Source organism: Podarcis erhardii (assembly GCF_964252035.2).
Source record: "Podarcis erhardii genome assembly, chromosome: 10".
NCBI lineage: Eukaryota > Metazoa > Chordata > Lepidosauria > Squamata > Lacertidae > Podarcis > Podarcis erhardii.
In genome coordinates, this window is record NC_138500.1 from 45,554,899 (window position 1) to 45,574,248 (window position 19,350).

Consider the following 19,350-nt stretch of genomic DNA (forward strand, 5'->3'; position numbering starts at 1 on the left):
GTGAACTTTGCTGCACTAAATGTAGTCGGCCTCCTTTGTAATGATTTGTTTCGGAATCTTTAAGATAATCTTTAAGTTTCCTATTAATTATGTCGCTTCGAATGTACGCTTTATATTTGACTTTCTTCGGGTCCTACCGCGCCGACGACGCGGGGACCCTCAAAAACCATGGGCGCTGAAACCCATGGACATGGTGACTCGGCTGGCACCTTTTGCGCCCCCCCCCCGACCCGCGAAGGAGCCTTTTTAAAGGCTGCGGAACAGGTGACAGGGGGGGGGTGGTGCTTTGAGTCCTCCGCTTCCCCTGCCGAGCGAAGCCGCATGCCATTCGACGGAGAGCGCTGACTTCTTCTATTGAAAATTTGGACTTAAAAGAATAACCCGTGAGTAATTGGAACCTGGATTAAAAAGGGGGATAAATTTTTTAAAAATCCGGAGCGAGCGGGGGAGGCACAAAAAGGAAGTCAGCCCCCCCCCCCTTGTTGTAGAGGAGTTAAAGTAATGGATTTGACAACTAAGATCGAGTGCAACCCTATTTTGACAAAGTTACTAACTTCACGATGGAAAATTATAAGACTGAGCTGGAGGAGAAAGGTGGAATTGAACTAAAAAACAACCCCCCCCCCGAATCCTGGGAGCGATTTGTGAGAGCGCCGGGAGAAGAGAAAGAGAGGTTTTGACAGCTGTCAAAGAGCTGTCAAAGCGGAAGAACAAAAATGAGAACTTTGTTACGAGGACTTTGCCGGTTACATTTGTTATAAATTGGATACAAATTGGTTAAAACAAGGAATAACAAGTTATTTTGACTGGTGGGCGTGATCTGGAAGGGAATTGAGTTATTGCAATCCACCTAGAGGAGCTGAGGGATATTACAAGTATTGTTGGCTTGGAATCTGAATAGAACTTTTTATCTCCTGGGAAACTGCAGAAATGGAACACTATTTTGTCTACAGAGGTCTACACACTAAAGGAGACAATAGATTTATCTATTGAAGAATGGAAGGGACTTGGCATAATGTTTTGTTCCTGAATAACAGAGCCTCTGCAGAGGAATTAGAAGCTTTTGGAATTAGAACATTTGTGCAGGAGAGCAGGGGGGGAAAAAAAAGGAGGAGAGAGATCAACAAGAACAACAAGAACAACAAGAATTGGATAAAGTTGGAAGTGGGAACATTTGGGACATCCAGATTTGAAAGGTCTAAAGAAATAAAATTGGAGTTTTTACTCCTAAATATAAAAATCTGGATGGAAGAAATGGGCCTTTTTGAGATAGACTCCTTCCAAGATTGGACATTCGAAATTAAAGATGACTGGTAAAGGACTATGGCCTAGATAGATGTGGGAGCTCCAGGAAGACATCAGACTTTGATGAACATTGGGAACGCAACCGGGAAAGGGGGGAGGGAAATTTGGAATCCAAAGGGCGTAAAATGATATTTGATTATTTTAATTATATTTTATAATTTTATCCTAATTAATTATATTTGATTATTTTAATCTGTATTGTATATCAAAGGGGGGAACGCATGGAAGGGAACAGGTCGATTTTAGGGGATGGGAAAATATTTTTAAAATTGGGCTAATGATAATAAGTTCAAAATCTGGGATAAGAACTTGCTGAATTTATTTGTAAGAATTGGAATACAAGAGGGGGAGGGGAGGGGAAGTCCTGGAAATATGTTATTGAAAATAAGATTTTAAATTCGGATGTTTTGTTTTTCTTTTTATTTTGTTGTAATTGGAAATTTCTAATAAATATTATTAAAAATATATATATATATTTGACTTTCTTCAGTAATGTTTTATTTTGGATTTTTATTTATTTATTTGATGTTTCCATGTGTTGTAAACTGCTTTGAGATTTTTTTTTTTAAAAAAATAGAAAGCGGAATAGAAATGTAAATAATAATAATAAAGTAACCTGTAGAGGAAACACAGCAAGCTGAGTAGAATACAGATAGTATCACAGCTGCTTTAATCAATGTCTGTTCACTAACTAATGTTGCCAACTGTCATCAGTTTGTTGGGACATATGTAACGATTATTCACTTTTAATCCATTGTATCTATTTTCCTGTAACAGAAATCGTAACTACAGTGGTGCCCCGCAAGATGAATGCCTCGCAAGACGAAAAACTCGCTAGACGAAAGAGTTTTCCGTCTTTTGAGGTGCTTCGCAAGACGAATTTCCCTATGGGCTTGCTTCGTCTTGCGAGTTTTTTCCCTCCCCCCCCCCTTTTTCTAAGCCGCTAAGAGCCGCTAAGCCGCTAAGAGCCGCTAAGCCGCTAATAACCGCTAAACCGCTAATAGCGCTAATCCGCTAAGCCGCTAATAGCCGTGCTTCGCAAGACGAAAAAACCGCAAGACGAAGAGACTCGCAGAACGGATTAATTTTGTCTTGCGGGGCACCACTGTACTATGGTTCAGCCCATTGTTTGCAGTCAAGTTCCGCATTGAGCATTAGCATGATAGCTGAAATGTGTAACGGTATTCATATTTTGTCGGGTTGTGAAATCCCCTCTTGCTATGGCTCATCTGGTGTTAAGTATTCCTCTCTCTTCCCCCCCCCCCCTGTTTCTCTTTCCCACAGCTCCACAGCCAGTTCTCCAGCTCCGTGTAAAGCACGCCAATGAATCCTCTCTCACCATCATGTGGGTGACGCCTCTGGCTGAGTGGGATGGTTATGTGGTTTCACTGGGAGACAGAAGCCTCACGGTCATAAACAAGGCTCTTGCGAAAGAAGCCAAAGAATTCACTTACACAGACCTGTTACCTGGACGGAAGTACACGGCTACAGTCACCAGCATAAGTGGGGATCTGAGCAATAGGACTTCTGTTGTGGGACGCACAGGTACCATACGGTTGGCATAATGTTTCTTCGAGCTTTCCTTAAACAGCAAGCATCATGTTTTGCTTTGTGGGAACTTGATATTCCTGTATAGCAGAGGGTTGGACTGGATGAGCCTCAGGGTCCCTTCCAACTCCACAGTTCTATGATTCTATGTCTTTTTAAAAGTAGGGGATGTGCACACTCAAAACTATTGTGAACGACATTGTGGTGTTTTAATCAATATACATAACTGTATTGTTGCAGCTGTTAGGGTTGTTGGGTTTGTTTAGGATAAATAATCTTTTATCTGTTCATTGACCACGATTCTGGCCTTCAATTGCAGTTCCGGCACAAGTGACAAGTTTAAATGTGGCAAACCAAGGAACAAGCAACAGCCTATTCACCAGCTGGATAAGGGCCCACGGAGATGTGGATTCTTACCAAGTCTTACTCATTCATGAAAACGTTGTCATAAAAAATGAAAGTGTTCCTAGCGACACCAACAAATACCACTTCCAGTCTCTAAAACCTGGAGGGCTCTACTCAGTGGTTGTCACCACGGTTAGTGGAGGAGTATCTTCAAGACAAGCAATTGCAGAAGGGAGAACAGGTAAAGGGGAATAAATGAAAGCTTTGTTGAGATAGAAAAATGTGAAAATCACAGGCAGTGTTCTATTTTCCATCCCACAAAAATATATCACTCAGTGCTTTAGCTTTCCTCCATGTGCAGCCATGTTTCACTGTTGTTTCATAGTTCAATTCAGCAAAAGGTTCCGCGTGTTTTGTATATTGTGCTTTATCCACACTTGCACAGCATCATGGGTTCTCTAGTCTTGAGCTTCTCAGTTCCAGCCATATATGCATTTGTGTGTGTGTGTGTGTGTGAGAGAGAGAGAGAGAGAGAGAGAGAGAATGTCTTTAGTTCAAAGACCTTCTGTATCATCACTAAAATGCAGGGATCGCAAGAATGTGTCATGACTGACCATTAATATGACAGTGATCTTTAAAACATAGCTGATAAAAAACTGATTTTTTAAAAAAATGACAGACACATTTTTTTTTAACTAAAGGTTTGTCAGTAGCAGAACTGAAGCATTTAGGAGTGGAGTTTATTTGTTGAGTGTTTTGTATATGTTGGAAATATGTCCCATTGGGATGTGGCCATATATATATATATATATATACACACACACACACATATATATACACACACACATATATATACATACATATACATACACATGCATATTACTTCTGGTAATTCTTGGGAGAACTAAACACATCTAGCTTAGCTCTGCAGCCAAGGTGGGGCAAAATGCTGCTTCACGCCCTCCCAGATTTTTAATTTATTTTTTAAATTATAACATGACAGTCTCCAATTCAAGAACGACAGAGAACAGGACAACAAAGCCTAATCTGGAAGAGCCTCCCCAGCCCCTCCTGACTGAAGACTTCCCCTGATTGAGTGTGGATTTTTCATGATCACAGTCACCCTATAAGAAATGACCCTGACAACAGCAGCATATATAGTAACATGAACATTGAAGTGTTAAATGTTAGGCCATTGTACCTAGGGGCTGGAGTTAAACTCCACCCCTTGGACTTCCCTTTGTTCTGCTTTTCAGTTTCAGCTGTTTAAAGACAGTGATAAAGCACGTTTGTTTGCCTGCTGTAAGAATTAAAGAGTTTCTTTCTTCTGCAGTTATTATGATGTGTAGAAGAGCATTGGGTGTTTATTGATAAAGGGTGAAATAATGAGAGAGCTTAAAGTGACCTGGGGAAAAAATTATCCTAAATTATCCTTTTAAAGCACTACTATACTCACAATCATAGAAGCTTTTTTCTTGAGGCTTAATGGGAGATAATGAAAACAGTCCTAGAAGAAGAGAAACTGTGCTGTGCCCAATAGCTGGCTGGCCACCTAGGCTGTAACTCAGGCCTAATTTCCTATTTTTCCAATGTATGCAACTCAGCATGAGGCCTTTTCAGAGTTTCTGGACAAATAAGTCCACCCAGCAACCAGTTTTTTTAAAAAATCCAAATGCTTTCCACAATTAGTTTCCAGTTGCTTAGTTTGTTCCTTTATATAGCACCCATTTTATTTCATGTTTATCAAGCATTTTTATAAGTTTCTGAAAGGAAGTCTATTATGCAGCAAATACTGCACAAAGTTAAGGACTCGGTCTCATTGAATTCAAAAAGGAAAAGATATGCATATTATTCTCATCACTCTTTAAATATCTGCCTGTGATGGCATTGTAACATACTCTGTTTCTAAAGTTGGCTTTTTAAAATTGTTGTCATTGAGATACAAAATTAGAACTGAATTTTCAAGAAAACAAACACCACACTAGTTTTTTTTAAATTTCTTTGATATAGCATAAACTATTTTGTTTGCTTTAACACGTTTTGGTATCCGCTTGTTGTCCTAACAAGAAAGGGTGGCTACAGGGCTGACCTGCATAAACTTTGTTTCACCTCTTAGAAAATTATTCATAATTCTTTCCACTAGAGGGTGGGAAACTCTCAATATTTCTATGTAATTCTTAGAATTATCTGCTGTGATGCTTTTACCAGTTTTAATGCACAACAGCCTCTTGTGAAATTAGTAAGTTGTGTTACTCAGGTGCTTGCTGTATTTCTTTGGTTGAGTTTGGCTTTCTTCTGGGGGAGGTTTTCCCTCTTCAAAATTGTAAATAAAATTCCAGGGACTTTGATGTTTCGTTTATGTTCTGTGACTTAGCTGCATATTGCTCTTAAGAATTTGCTGACTCAGTGAACAGCACTTATACCATGTGTGCATGCAAACTGTATATTTCTCACATATAAGAGGTGGTTTTAAAAGTTATAAAAGTATTATATTAGCCTTTATCATAGCCACCTGCAGGAAATATGTACAGTGGTACCTTGGTTTATGAACTTAATCCGTTCCAGAAGTCCGTTCTTAAACTGAAACCGTTCTTAAACCAAGGCGCGCTTTCCCTAATGAGGCCTCCCGCCGCCGGTGCCCTTCCACCATTTGGCTTCCATTCTTAGACCAAGGTAAAGTTCGCTAACCAGGACACTACTTCCAGTTTTGCAGAGTTCGTTAACCAAATAGTTCGTAAACAGGGCTGTTCTTAAATCGAGGTACCACTGTATTAGGTTTCGGTCCACTATAAGAAAAAAAAAGTCCTGTTATACAGCATAAGGAATTTCTCTAAATACACTGAAAACACATGTTTGTTTTAATGCTTTGTTGTACAGTTCCTTCCAGTGTAAGCGGAGTAACAGTGAACAATTCAGGGCGGAGCGATTACCTCAGTATTTCCTGGCTGCCAGCTGTTGGAGATGTAGACAGCTATTTGGTAACACTCTCTCATAAAGGGCAGACTGTTCATACTGTCACCATTGCAAAATCTGCCAATGAATGTTCCTTCAACACCCTCACTCCTGGGCGACTCTATGATGTGACAATAACTACAAAGAGTGGAAAATATGAAAAGCAATCCTTCAGTCAGGAAAGAACAGGTAAAAAGGTGAAGGAAAGAGGTATACGATATACTTGCAGTCACAGAGAAACCATGTCACTGTTCCTAGGCATATATATATTTATACAACTGCAGGGAGCATGGGGTAAATCAGAAAAGAGGGAAATGATATGACAACTGAGGAACAACATCTGCTGTAGATGTTGGTCCCTCTAATCTTAAAAGCAACATGTCAAATGATTTCAAACGACTTCTTCATAAGAATGTTTAATTATATTCTAGGGAAAGTGTACAAAAGGGGAAAAAAACATTTTTAAAAATAGACATTCGTAGCTTAGAAATATTTGCATGCACATTTTCCAGTGAAATGCATTTTATACCAAGGCAGTAAAGGACAAGGACATGGAACAGTACGATCCTATGCATGTCTACTTGGAAGTAAGCCCCACTGAGTCACACATCAATTGCAGTCTCAGGTGTCTATTTCTCCTGAAATCTACTTGCAAAAGATCCCTTGTTAAAGGTCATTTATATCTCAGGAAACCTGAGACTGAGAGAGAATCCATAGCAGAGGTAGTTTGTCTCTTTGCTCAGATTTCACATGTCCGAATAAAACAAGGGTGAGAAACCTTTTGTCCTTCAAATGTTACTCAGCCACAGTTCCCATCAGCTGCAGCAAGCATGGCCCAATGGTGAGGGATGATGAGCATTGTAGTTCAGTAACATGTGGAGGGCCAAAGTTTGCCACCCCTGAAATAAACATGCCTACCTTGGTCCAAGTAACATATATCACTTGCTGGATTGGGATTCAGGAATTGTAGGCAAAAAATGTGAATGTTGTCATCTTATTTTCAGTTGAATCTGGATGGGGTCTGAACTTACATCTCCATCCACATTTTGGCCCATCTAGTCACATTAACTATGCATGACAACAGCTGGATCTGGCTGGGCTTCATTGTCTTCTCTCCACTCCCAACACACACACACACACACACACACACACACACTCCAATTTCTTTCTCAAATTAGCCTCAGTCTGCAATGCACATTTATTATTTCTGAAATCAGGACACGTTGGAGTGTGTTCTATCTTTTCAGTGCCTTCAAGCGTCCAGGGACTTACAGTGAGCAATTCTGCAAGAAGTGACTATTTAAAGGTGTCTTGGCAACACGCCACAGGAGACTATGATAATTATGAAGTGATCATCAAGCACAACAATGACTTCATCCAAACAAAAACCGTCCCCAAGGATAAAAACGAAAGTGTGTTCACTAACTTGGTTCCAGGAAGACTTTATAGTGTCACGGTCAGCACAAAAAGTGGAAAATATGAGACTAGTGAAAGAGCCAGTGGAAGGACAGGTAAATAAATGCTCCAGGTGGATAATAATAATATTTTCTCAATGTTGAAAACGTCCAATTTAATTTTTAAATATCCAGTGTTACAGTTTTTGCAAATTTCTTCAGTGAGGGGTCTTCAAAATACGTTTTTCGGGGTGGGGAATTCAAATCTGCTATTATTTTTGTAATTGGACAACATTTAGCTTGGTAAGTCTATGTTGACTGAGAAACAATGAAACTGTTTTCAGAAAACTGAAGAATTTTTAATTTTACTTTCTGAAAATGTCAGGTAATGCAAAATATGTAAATTATATTAATATAACTGCAAGTACTTGGCAATCATTTTTAATGATTTCTATGCAGTTTTACACACACCTTATTTACCAAGCAAAACTAAATTATATTAATTTAAATTAAATATCTTTTGAATTCCCGAGTCATGTACCCACTTTTTAGCAAATTCCCCTCATTTTTGGAATTTGAAAGTTCAAAAAAATTGAACATGGCCCTACAACATCGTAGTAGTTTATCCCAGGTATCATCAGTGTATCTTATTGAAATCAGTGTCATTAACCATTCATTGAAGTTTGGTATTAATTTTATAATGAATGATTTTAGAGTGTTGTTTGTGCTGTACTTTTGTACTGTTTTATTGTTGTTAGCCGCCCTGAGCCCGGCTTCGGCTGGGGAGGGCAGGATATAAATAAATTTTTTTATTATTATTATTATTCTCCAAATTGTTATATCACAAGTTTGTATTATTAATAAATTAATATATGTCACCATGCAGACATGTATTTACAAAAATTGTGTGAGCCTATGAGAAATTATACGTATGCAAATATATCTGTGACTTTGTTTTTCCACAAACTAGACTTTTATGCTCCACACATAATTGCTTTCAGCAATGTATTGGCACTTCATATACCTTTGTGGTCAGTTTATTTCTATTTCAGTAATAGTCATTATTGCTGCCTGACAATGTCCTGTCATTCCTTTCCCAGTCCCAGAATCTGTAAAGAAATTGACTCTAAGCGGTAAAAGCACTGAAGAGCTGTATATTACTTGGTCCAAAGCTGATGGCGATGTTGATCAGTATGAAATACAGCTTCTGTTCAACGACATGAAGGTTTTCCCACCCAATCACCTTGAAAACACCTTTGAAGAATTCAGGTTCACATCTCTAACTCCAGGACGCCTTTACAAAATTGTTGTCATCACAATTAGTGGAAAAGCAGAACGAGCTACTTTTATACAAGGACTGACAGGTTAGGAAAAGTGTATATCAAACAGATTTTGAGTCTGTCTGTGCTGGTACGTTACAATGTGATTTTTTGCAAGTTTTCAGAAACTGGTAGGTCAGACTGAGAAACACAAGTGCCATTTCTCACCACTCAAGACACAGACAGACCTGTGTCTTTAAACATTATTCTGCCTCAGTCACATGTAAAACTGGGGATGGAGTGGTGATTTAAAGTGGAAAGGATGCATGCAAGTAAGGAGTACTGACTCACTCACTTTGTGCCATCTTGTTTTCCCATCACTGTATAACCCCTAAATGGGACACGGGTGGTGCTGTGGGTTAAACCGCAGAGCCTAGGACTTGCCGATCAGAAGGTCGGCAGTTCAAATCCCCGCGATGGAGTGAGCAGCCATTCCTCAGTCCCTGCTCCTGCCAACCTAGCAGTTCAAAAGCACATCAAAGTACAAGTAGATAAATAGGTACCACTCCGGTGGGAAGGTAAACGGTGTTTCCGTGCGCTGCTCTGGTCCACCAGAAGCGGCTTAGTCATGCTGGCCACATGACCTGGAAGCTGTACGCCGGCTCCCTCGGCCAATAAAGCGAGATGAGTGGCGCAACCTCAGAGTCGGCCACGACTGGACCTAATGGTCAGGGGTCCCTTTACCTTTACCTTATAACCCCTAAATTCATTTTTCCTTCAGTCAAACTCTAGTGCTGGAAACAAACCTGCGTGGTAGAAAGAAAGTTGGGTAGAAGAATTATTAGCAGATGAGAATTGTCAGGGGTCTGCCATCAGAACAGGAGAGGGAGGCAGAGGGGCTGTTGGGATACAGGGAGCCTCCGAAAATCCTGCGAAGTAGTTCCTCTTCCTGCGGTGGGGAAAGCCCCACCTCCAGTGGAGAAGAGGGGAAAGGGCCAGAGGATGCTACTGAGAGCCCCAGCACCTCACCTTGCCAGGCTGGCCAGGAGGGAAACACGCCTCTTCCGTCGCCCACCTTGCGCAGAAGGGTAAAACGCAAGGAAGGGAGGCGGAGGCTTGGGGTGCCGAAGTTCTTATGTTGGGGGAGAAGCCGGAAGGGGCTGCTCCCGGATTCTGCAAGTGACTAAGACAGACATGAACTCGGTGGTTCTGCACTGTAAATAGTTTTGCACCAATAAAACCTGCAAAAGACAGGTCGGAGTCCTGCCTGGTTACTCATGAGCAACCACCACCACCATCTGACAGGAATGGTCATCAACCTTCAACTGCCTGTCCCTTTGATCACTTTACATTCACCCGCTACCTCCTGCTATTAGGCCAGTCATGTTTTTTAAAGACTCGGGTCTCCCTTTGCCATGTATAATACGGCCCATTATATAACAAGTTCAAATTATTTATTGTCTCTCCCTCTGGCACTTGCCTTTTTAGCTCGTCACTTCTCGACAGCCTCTTTGTATCTTTCTCTGTGTGTTTCTGTCTCTCTCTTTCTCGTTCTCTGTATCGTAACTATATAATATTAAGTGAACCTTTGCTGAATGGTCCCATGGTGAGTGCCGCAATGAAAACAAGTAGCATTTACATTGAAATCGTAAAATAAAACCACCAATGACAAAGTAACAAAGCAGCAGCACAGAACAGCAGTGCGCAGCTGCACCCAGAATGTTAACTGCCATCTCAGCATAGGACTCTGGCTATATATGCAGTCAGGTGCAGGATTATGGAACCTTCTCTCATCCTGTTACCACCATATCCTGAAATGCCACTTGTCATGACCATGTGCTTTCTGTGGGTTCATGGACAGAGATCTGCCATTCCTGTCCAACTTGACTGTGCCATTCCTGCATCCTGCTTTAATTCCAACCTTTTAATACTCTGTTACAAAAATCACAAGGTAAAAGCCTTCCATATCTTGTGGTCTGGTCATTATCTAGCTTTCATAATTTTGTTAACCACAACTTTTAACAAAATAATTAGCATGGTAACAAAATACTTATTGACTTCTTTGGCCGTTCTTGTTGGTATTTCCTCCTCTTTAGTTCCAAGCGCTGTCAAAAACATTCATATTTCACCCAACGGAATGACGAACAGCTTGAAAGTGGTTTGGACCCATGCAGGAGGAGATGTTGATTCCTACACGGTCACAATATTCCATCAGAACCACCCCCTTGATACCCAGACCGTTTCCAAAAATGTGAACGATCACACATTTAACAAACTGGAAGCAGGGGAGCTGTACAAGGTTGTTGTACAGACAAGGAGCGGAACTTTGCACAACAACTCAACAGCCTTTGGGCGAACAAGTAAGTTTCTCCCTGAATCAAAGGAGGGCAAAATAATTAAGAAGACCGTTCAGTTTCCTGTTGAACAGCACAAAGGAATGGGGAAGGGGAAAGAGAACAACTCAGTTGCAATTTTAGGTTCACAGGCTAAAATTCATTGAGTGGAATTCAGCGTTGCACAGTTACAAACATTCTATCTGCACAAGCATATCAGATTGCCAGGTAGAACGGTCCCCTCCCCCAGTGTGCTATCTGGGGCTTTTCTTGATTCTCCAGAGCCTGTTTCTTGGGGTATGGGAAACCCCATTGCACAAGTGGACACCCCTGTGCAAGGCTTCCACTGACACGGTTCATTAGGTGAATCTCATCCATTATTTCTGTAAGTTCATGATCTCAGAACAGTGATGAGTAAATTCTCATCATTTTTTAAAAAATCGTAGTTACCTGCTCCAGCACAAGTCAGAATATTAAAACCAAAGTCAAACTGTGGGTTAATATACTGATCTGTTTCAGAGCTGGTAACCTCCGTGTCCCAGTTTGAATAGAAAAGGAAATGATAGTTATAAATGCTGTGAAAAGGCTTGTTCCTAGCTTGGCTCATTACACCTTGATATGATTGTCTGAATATGGCCAATGAATGCTAAACATTATTTACAGAATCTCAAAGAGAAAAGATTTCACTTCTTCAAGATCTTCAGAAAGGCACCCTCCCACTGAGGTGTGTTTTTTTAAAAAAAATGTAAATACGTTTATACTGAATTTCTCAATCATTAAATCAGTAAAAACTTTACTAGATTATTAGGCCTGACATTTAATAATACACTGTACATCAGTTTTTGAGCACTATTTGCATCTAGCTAAACTCAGGTCTGAATAAATATGCATGACTCCTGGTTGAACCAGAATGGATATGTATGTCACCCCCACTCTGCTGTGTCTTGCAAAATATAATTTTAATGAGGATGGATACAAAAGACTACAAAATATTCTGTGTGCTAAGGAAATGGGAAGATGACACAGATTGGCCTGAACAAGAGATCTTGTTGACTGAATTTGATAACAATTTTGTGTGTGTGTGTGTGTAGTGTATGTGTGTGTTCACAACTAATTAGTTAATAATTTTCAAGACGCATGGATGAGCCTCACCTTTTAAACCATTGTTCCCAGTCCCTGCTCCTGTTCAGAAATTACATGCAGATAATGCATACAGCAGTTACTCGTTGGTTGTAACCTGGCAAAGCGCTGCTGGTGTGGCTGAACGTTACGACATCCTGCTTCTGACTGAGCACGGCATCCCTCTGAGCAACAAATCAGAGCCAGCTACTGCTAAGCAACACAAATTTGAAGATTTAACACCAGGGAAGAAGTATAAAGTACAAATATTGACAGTCAGCGGTGGCCTCTTCAGCCGTCGGGCAGAAACTGAAGGCCGAACAGGTAATTCCAGCATTTTTATTAGGGGACAGCAAAATAACTGAGGCTATAAACGTAGAATATCCCAGAAGACCTGCTCCGTTTTTAATATCTTAGAAAGTGTATTGTGAATATTTGTATTTGTACCTTTATGAATGAATATTGTTATTTTTAATTACTTTCTTTTTAGCTGAGGCACCCAAATAGGTTTTAAATGTGTCAGCACATATACAAATAATATAACTCCTTAAATCATCCCTCCCTTAAGCTTTTGGAGACTGGCCTGCAGTACCGCAGCTACCTGTAAAATGGATTGTCCTCGTTCAGTCAGAAGGTTCAGCTGAAATTAATGAGAACTTTGCTTGAGCAGGAGATGGAGGCAACTGATAGTGAGGATACTAAATATAAATCTAGCAAAACAGATTTGGGCCACATGATGCTTAAATCAGCATTTACTTTCCCAGAATATGCAATTTAAAAATATACGAAAACAACATTGGCTAGAATGTATATTCAGCCTGAAAATGATTTTCTTCTGCTTGCTGTTTTGCTTACTTTGTCCCAGATAAAAGGGTAATCTTAGTACCGTATGAAAATTCTTTGGCACTAATTTTGGCTTGAGCAAATATTTTTGCACAAACACGAAAATTATTAAATAAATTACTGCATTAACTACACATTCTTTGGCGTTTGTTAACTACTTTGATTTTGATTCAAATAAAGGCAGGATAATAAATAAATAAATAAATAAATGCAAAACAATCTACTCATGATTCTGAGAATGTCCCTTAAACTATGTGTCGTGTTTAATGATAGCAAAGGGTTAATCTACATAGAAGGAAAATATTGGCATGAAACATGTATAAACATAGTTTCTGAGGTTCAAAGGACATTTTCTGCTGCCCATTTCTTACTGCTTGCCAAAAGCTACAACAGTGGATGCAATATCTTCTCTTATTTCAGCTCCAGCAGCTGCCACAAATCTGAAGGTCACAAATACGACCACTGGGCGCCTGTCGTTTAGCTGGACAACTTCTCAGGGAGAGCTGGACAAATATGAAATCTTTCTATATAATCCAGACCAATCTCTCCAGGACAGAACTTCAGGAGACCAGAATCTCAAGCAGTATTCTTTCCAGAACTTAGTACAAGGAAGGTTGTACAAAATGGTGATTGTTACCCACAGTGGCAAGCTTACTAATGAATCATCCATCTTTGGGAGAACAGGTAAAAGTATCTAATGAGCTGATCTATCAGCAGTGAGATACACTTTTAAAACCTCAATGGGCTACTTTAATTGTAAGAAGGGATTGCCAGAGGAGTTGCCAATAAATAAAACACAGACTGCTTTCCTCTGTCTTGATAGAAGGGTTCTCAGAAGCATCCTAAAACAAATAATGAAGTTTGAATTTCTTCAAGGGAACAGATCAAAGATTCAAATTTGTGTTTGTTTGTTGTTTAGTCATTTAGTCGTGTCCAACTCTTCGTGACCCCATGGACCAGAGCACACCAGGCACTTCTGTCTTCCACTGCCTCCCGCAGTTTGGTCAAACTCATGTTGGTAGCTTCGAGAACACTATCCAACCATCTCATCCTCTGTCATCCCCTTCTCCTTGTGCCCTCCATCTTTCCCAACATCAGGATCTTTTCCAGGGAGTCTTCTCTTCTCATGAGATGGCCAAAGTATTGGAGCCTCAGCTTCACAATCTGTCCTTCCAGTGAGCACTCAGGGCTGACTTCCTTAAGAATGGATAGGTTTGATCTTCTTGCAGTCCATGGGACTATCGTGTTGGCAAACCCCAATTTGGCTAAAGCTTAACTGGGCATGTGTTTGATGTACACAAAGGTGGATCTAGGGGAGGGCAACCAGTTCAGTTGTTTTCAGCAATATGCTGATGACACACAGCTCTACTTCTCTTTTACATCTGCTGGTGTGACAGTGGAAATGCTAGACTGATGTCTGGCCTTGGTAATGGACTAGATGAGAGCCAGTAAAATGAAGCTTAATCCAGACAAGACTGAGGCATTATTGGTGGGTGGCTCCCTAGACCAGATGGAAGGGATATGGCCTGCTCTGGGTGGGTCACACTCCCTCTGAAAGAGCAGGTACATAGCTTGGAGGGTACTCCTGGATCCATGACTGTTGCTTGAGGCTCTAGTGAGCTCAGTGACACAGAGTGCCTTCCATCAGCTTCAGCTGGTGGCCCAGCTGCACCCCTTTCTGGACTAGGATAGCCTCACTTCTGTTGTCTATGCTCTGGTAACCTTCAGGAAGTACATAGGGGAAGGCTGCCTTTGAAGAAGGTTTAGAAACTACAGCTGGTACAGAATTCAGCAGCCAGATTGCTGATCAAGGCAAGACAGTCTGAGCATATAAAACCAATTTGGACATAACTCCACTGGCTACTGATTAGTTTCAATTAAAAGTGCTTGTTTTGACCTATAAAGCCATCTGCAGCTCAAGACCCTAGTACCTCAAAGGCTGCCTCTCCCCACATGAATCAATCTGGACCCTGCATTCGGTATTCAAGGCCCTTGTCCGTGTGTTTTCTGGAAGGGAGGGACAGAAGGTGACAACACAGGGGCAGTCATTTTTCAGTGGTAGCTCCCTGCTTACAGAATGCTTTCCCCATGGAGGTATGCCTGGTGCCATCACTTTTTTCAGCACCAGGCAAAAATTCTTTTTACCCAGACCTTTGGGAGAGTTTCGGATATTTGTGGCCTTGTTCAGAGGGTAGGATATGTTCGACCTGCCTTTTCTATGTATGAATATGTTTTTATTCTGTTTTGGCTATTATGCTAGGCTATCTTTCTAGTATTTCACCTTGGATTACATTTTGTAAAGAAAGGCAGCTAAAAAGTGGAAAGAATAATTAAACAAAGTATAAAATACCAAAAGGAACTTAATAGTTTTCAGTGGCCAGGGTTGTTTTTAATTAAAATGTCTAATGATTGGAGGCATTAGGATTATTATTATTTAACCTATTTTTATTATGCCCTTGTATGGATACCATAACTAATTGTCATCTTCACCTGCCCTAGGATGCAGAGTGACTCTCCACTGTTTCCTTTTTTTTCATAGTTCCAGCCTCAGTTACCAATCTCAAAGGGTTCAATAAAAACATGACAGAGAGTCTGTGGTTTACCTGGGACCCAGCAGCAGGAGACGTTGACTCCTATGAACTGAATCTCTATAACCCAAATGGCACACAGAAAGAAGCACAGTACGGAAAAGACTTGACAGAATGGCACTTCCAGGGCTTAGTCCCTGGCGGAATATACACCCTTGTTGTAGTTACCTATAGTGGTGACCTGACCAATACAGCAGATACTAAAGGCAGAACAGGTAAAGAACAGCAGTTCCTTGTCTTGTTTATACTGTTGCTGCTATCATTGATTGCTTCAATGCTCTAATCAGCAGGTGTAGCAAAATAAAGGCACTGGGAAATCCAATCATTGATCTGCTTTGGCCTTAAGTCCAACAATTTCACTCAGGGTTGCTTGTGCACCTTGGATTTGACTTTTACATTCCCTGCCCCCCAGGCTTTAGCACTCTCAATATTTCATGTTCCGCTAGTAGAAAACTTTGGGAAGTTCTCCAGTGAACCTGCTGTCTGAAGTGAAGGAAACAAGACAGAAGTTGATGATGCAGGTGAGCTGTGCATAAGCAAGCTGCCGGCTAGCTTTGCAGAGGCTCTTTTTATCAGCACAATATGCAAGATCAGCCAGATACATTTTGGAATGTGCCCTTTACACATCTTCCAAACACGAGATCGTGGGGTGGTACAAAGTTATTTTGGCACCTGTTTCCACCACATCACTTTCCCCTTGAACAATGTTTAAACAAAGGAGACAAAGGTCACCGACAGGGCACGGCAGACTACTGAGAAAGCAAAAGGTTAGATAGAGGACATGGCGTTCAGACAGCTGTGGCTTGTCTGTGGGCGGAAGTGTGCTTCACACCCAGCGGGCATTCCTACAGCTGTCAGTAGATGATTTTTGGAAATATGAAAAGTCTCCAGTCAAGGTGGAGTAAACAAAGGCCTTGTCCACGCCTGACTTTAATGTGTATTTCAAGTCCCATTTAAATAGCATTGTCCACATGATGTCCCCCTCAAACATCTCCTATCCTGTTGGTTTCCTCATGCAAATTTGAATTTCCCCAGTCCATTGATAATTTGATAAATTTTGAAAAATGCAACTCCACTTGAGACTCTCTCTTTTTTGCTGGGGATCAAGAATCCATTTTGCAACTCGCCTTCCACACACCTTACACTTCCCTAATACCAGCTCTGTTCTGGCAGTGGTAGTACCTATTTCTTGCAAACTCCTTAGGCAGCTTAAAAAGAAAAAGAAAACATATTTGTGCAATACTGGAAAACAAAAAACCTATGGTTTCTCCAGATCTCCCTGCTTCATTCCCCCCCTATTGATTTCACTATATATTACTCTATCACACAACCATATTCCTATTTTAGAATGGGAAATGCATGCCATTTTAGGATTGAATATAAAGTGTGTACATGCAAACATATTTGGAACTGGGAATTCCCTGGTGTGTGTTACTGACGATTCCTGGGTGGATACCTTTTTAAAAAAAGGGTGTACACACTGCTCAGCAGATTCCTGCATGCTTGCCCTGTTTGCACAAAATTAATACATTTGAATCAGCAAATTTGAATGCAGGGAGAAAGCCAAAAGGGAATGTCTACAGGTATGGATGGAAACTAGTGGATTTGATCTTCAGCTGCAAATGAACACAGGTTTGGACTAATAAGGTCAAATCTGAATGGAGGAAACATGGATGAGAGTCAACCCAAATGTGAACAAGGCCAAATACATAACTCCTGAACAAAACAGAAATCTATTTGTTGGTTTCCTTCTTAATTTTTTTTGGAATTATTATGTATTATGTATTCAAGAGTAATGTACTGGGTAATTATTTATTTTCCCATTTTACGCTTTCTCTCTCTTAGTACCAATCCCTCCGAATACAGTGTCATTTGCTGATGTCACCAACACTTCCTTGTCCATCATGTGGTTGGGCCCCCCTGGCTGGACGGATTATGATGACTTCGAACTTCAATGGACCCCAAGGGAGACCCTTACAGTTTCCAATCCTTACAGTAGTAGCAAATCAAAAGGACGCAAAATAAATGGACTCCACCCAGGGAGACTGTATCACTTCAGTGTTAGGAGCGTTAGTGGAATCATTCATAAAACATACAGTAAATCACTTTCTGGAACCGTGAGAACAAGTAAGACACCATATTGGGACATTGATGAAAAGTTTGGTATTAACCTCCAGTGCTTTAGTTAATGCTCATTTATATTATATTAATTTATATTAGCACAATAGTCAACAACATCCATAGCCCCAACATCCATTTGGGGACCTACTTCTTCTTATGTTGCCATATATTTGTAGTACTGCTGTTGCAATCCACCTTAATGTTAGTCTTGACCCAGTACTCCACCCCAACAGCCAGCTGATTCATGAGTGCTTGTGCAGGGATTGATGTCTTTACCTGTTTCACATTTCTGCTGTATCCTCATCTGGTGAAGAGCTCAGAGCTCTCACTGATCAAATGCATGCACCAGGTTGTCCCGGTAGGACAAGTGGGGGCCACAGAAAGAAAACTAGGTCGGGAAAAGGTTGAGAAACACTATGGTAAAGGACTCTGTCCCAATGCCAGATTTGAAATAAGATCTAATGGCCAGTCTAGTTGGCTCCATTGTACATGGAATGATGGGGATGCCATTCTGCAAAATGTCTTAGGACAACCCTGTTGGTTTACTGTGCTGTCCCCATCCAGATACTGAGAAGATCCTGAGCTGCTTAGCTTCAGCAAGTTTGCTGTATCCATATGTCTTCAAACCTTGCCCTTGGACTTAGCTCACATGACTGTTGTGACCCCCCCTCCCGGGGTTCTTATAGGGAGGGTGTGGCATAAATATTGCACACACACAAATAGCAGTGAAATTCCTCTCTCTCATCTCAGTCAGCAATAAAACAGTTACCTAATTTTATTACAGGATTATTTTGAGGGTGAATAAAACAAACACTGTAAAGTCATAGCAATTTTGTAAAGTGCTGTATAAATGATTCATAACAGCAGATATAAGACATAAATATGATTTTGCAAAGTAATAGGTTGAGTTCAAAGGAACTTAAATAATGTGGTTGCCATCTAATTAACTGTAGCATTAACATTAGCATTAGTACATTACCATGTTGTTCCCTAATTTAATTTTAGCTTTCATATGGTGAGATACATCTTTGTGCTATAAAGTAAGCTCGGAATATACAATGCACATTATTGATTCTGCTCCTGCTTTGCTTCAAAGGGCCAGACAAGATACAAAGTTTGCATTGCCGACCGCAGAACTCGACTGCCATTGCTTGCTCCTGGATCCCTCCTGACTCTGATTTTGATGGATATAGTATTGAGTGCAAAAAAATGGACACTGCGGAGATTGAGTTCTCCAGAAGAATAGAGAGGGAGAGATCTGTGTACAACATCATGACCCTCGTGCCCCATACAAGATACTTGGTTTCCATCAAAGTGCAGTCAGCCGACATGACCAGTGAGGTGGTAGAAGACAATACCATCACTATGATAGACCGTAAGCCTTTTATTGTATGGATAGCTACATTGCAATGGAAAGCAAAAAGGGGGGAGACGGCTTCCAGTGCATGATGCAATACTTTGAAATGAATGACATGTGGCCATAATGTGGAACATCTGTTCCACTGCATTCAGTGCATGTTGTAATAGCTGTCACTAGTTCTCA

At 40.7% G+C, this 19,350-nt stretch overlaps 1 protein-coding gene across 3 annotated transcripts in view; it reads left to right on the forward strand.

Annotated features, from left to right (window-relative positions):
• The window catches only part of PTPRB (protein tyrosine phosphatase receptor type B), a 75,596-nt gene that overhangs the window by 32,165 nt on the left and 24,081 nt on the right, over positions 1-19,350 (forward strand). For all 3 annotated transcript variants that reach the window (XM_081878730.1, XM_081878731.1, XM_081878732.1), the window contains 11 exons: positions 2,590-2,850; positions 3,173-3,439; positions 6,076-6,339; positions 7,398-7,661; positions 8,645-8,908; positions 10,900-11,163; positions 12,310-12,579; positions 13,519-13,782; positions 15,638-15,901; positions 17,532-17,813; positions 18,904-19,182. In XM_081878730.1, the coding sequence (XP_081734856.1) occupies positions 2,590-2,850; positions 3,173-3,439; positions 6,076-6,339; positions 7,398-7,661; positions 8,645-8,908; positions 10,900-11,163; positions 12,310-12,579; positions 13,519-13,782; positions 15,638-15,901; positions 17,532-17,813; positions 18,904-19,182 (2,943 nt within the window). The remainder of the gene's footprint in view (positions 1-2,589; positions 2,851-3,172; positions 3,440-6,075; positions 6,340-7,397; positions 7,662-8,644; positions 8,909-10,899; positions 11,164-12,309; positions 12,580-13,518; positions 13,783-15,637; positions 15,902-17,531; positions 17,814-18,903; positions 19,183-19,350) is intronic.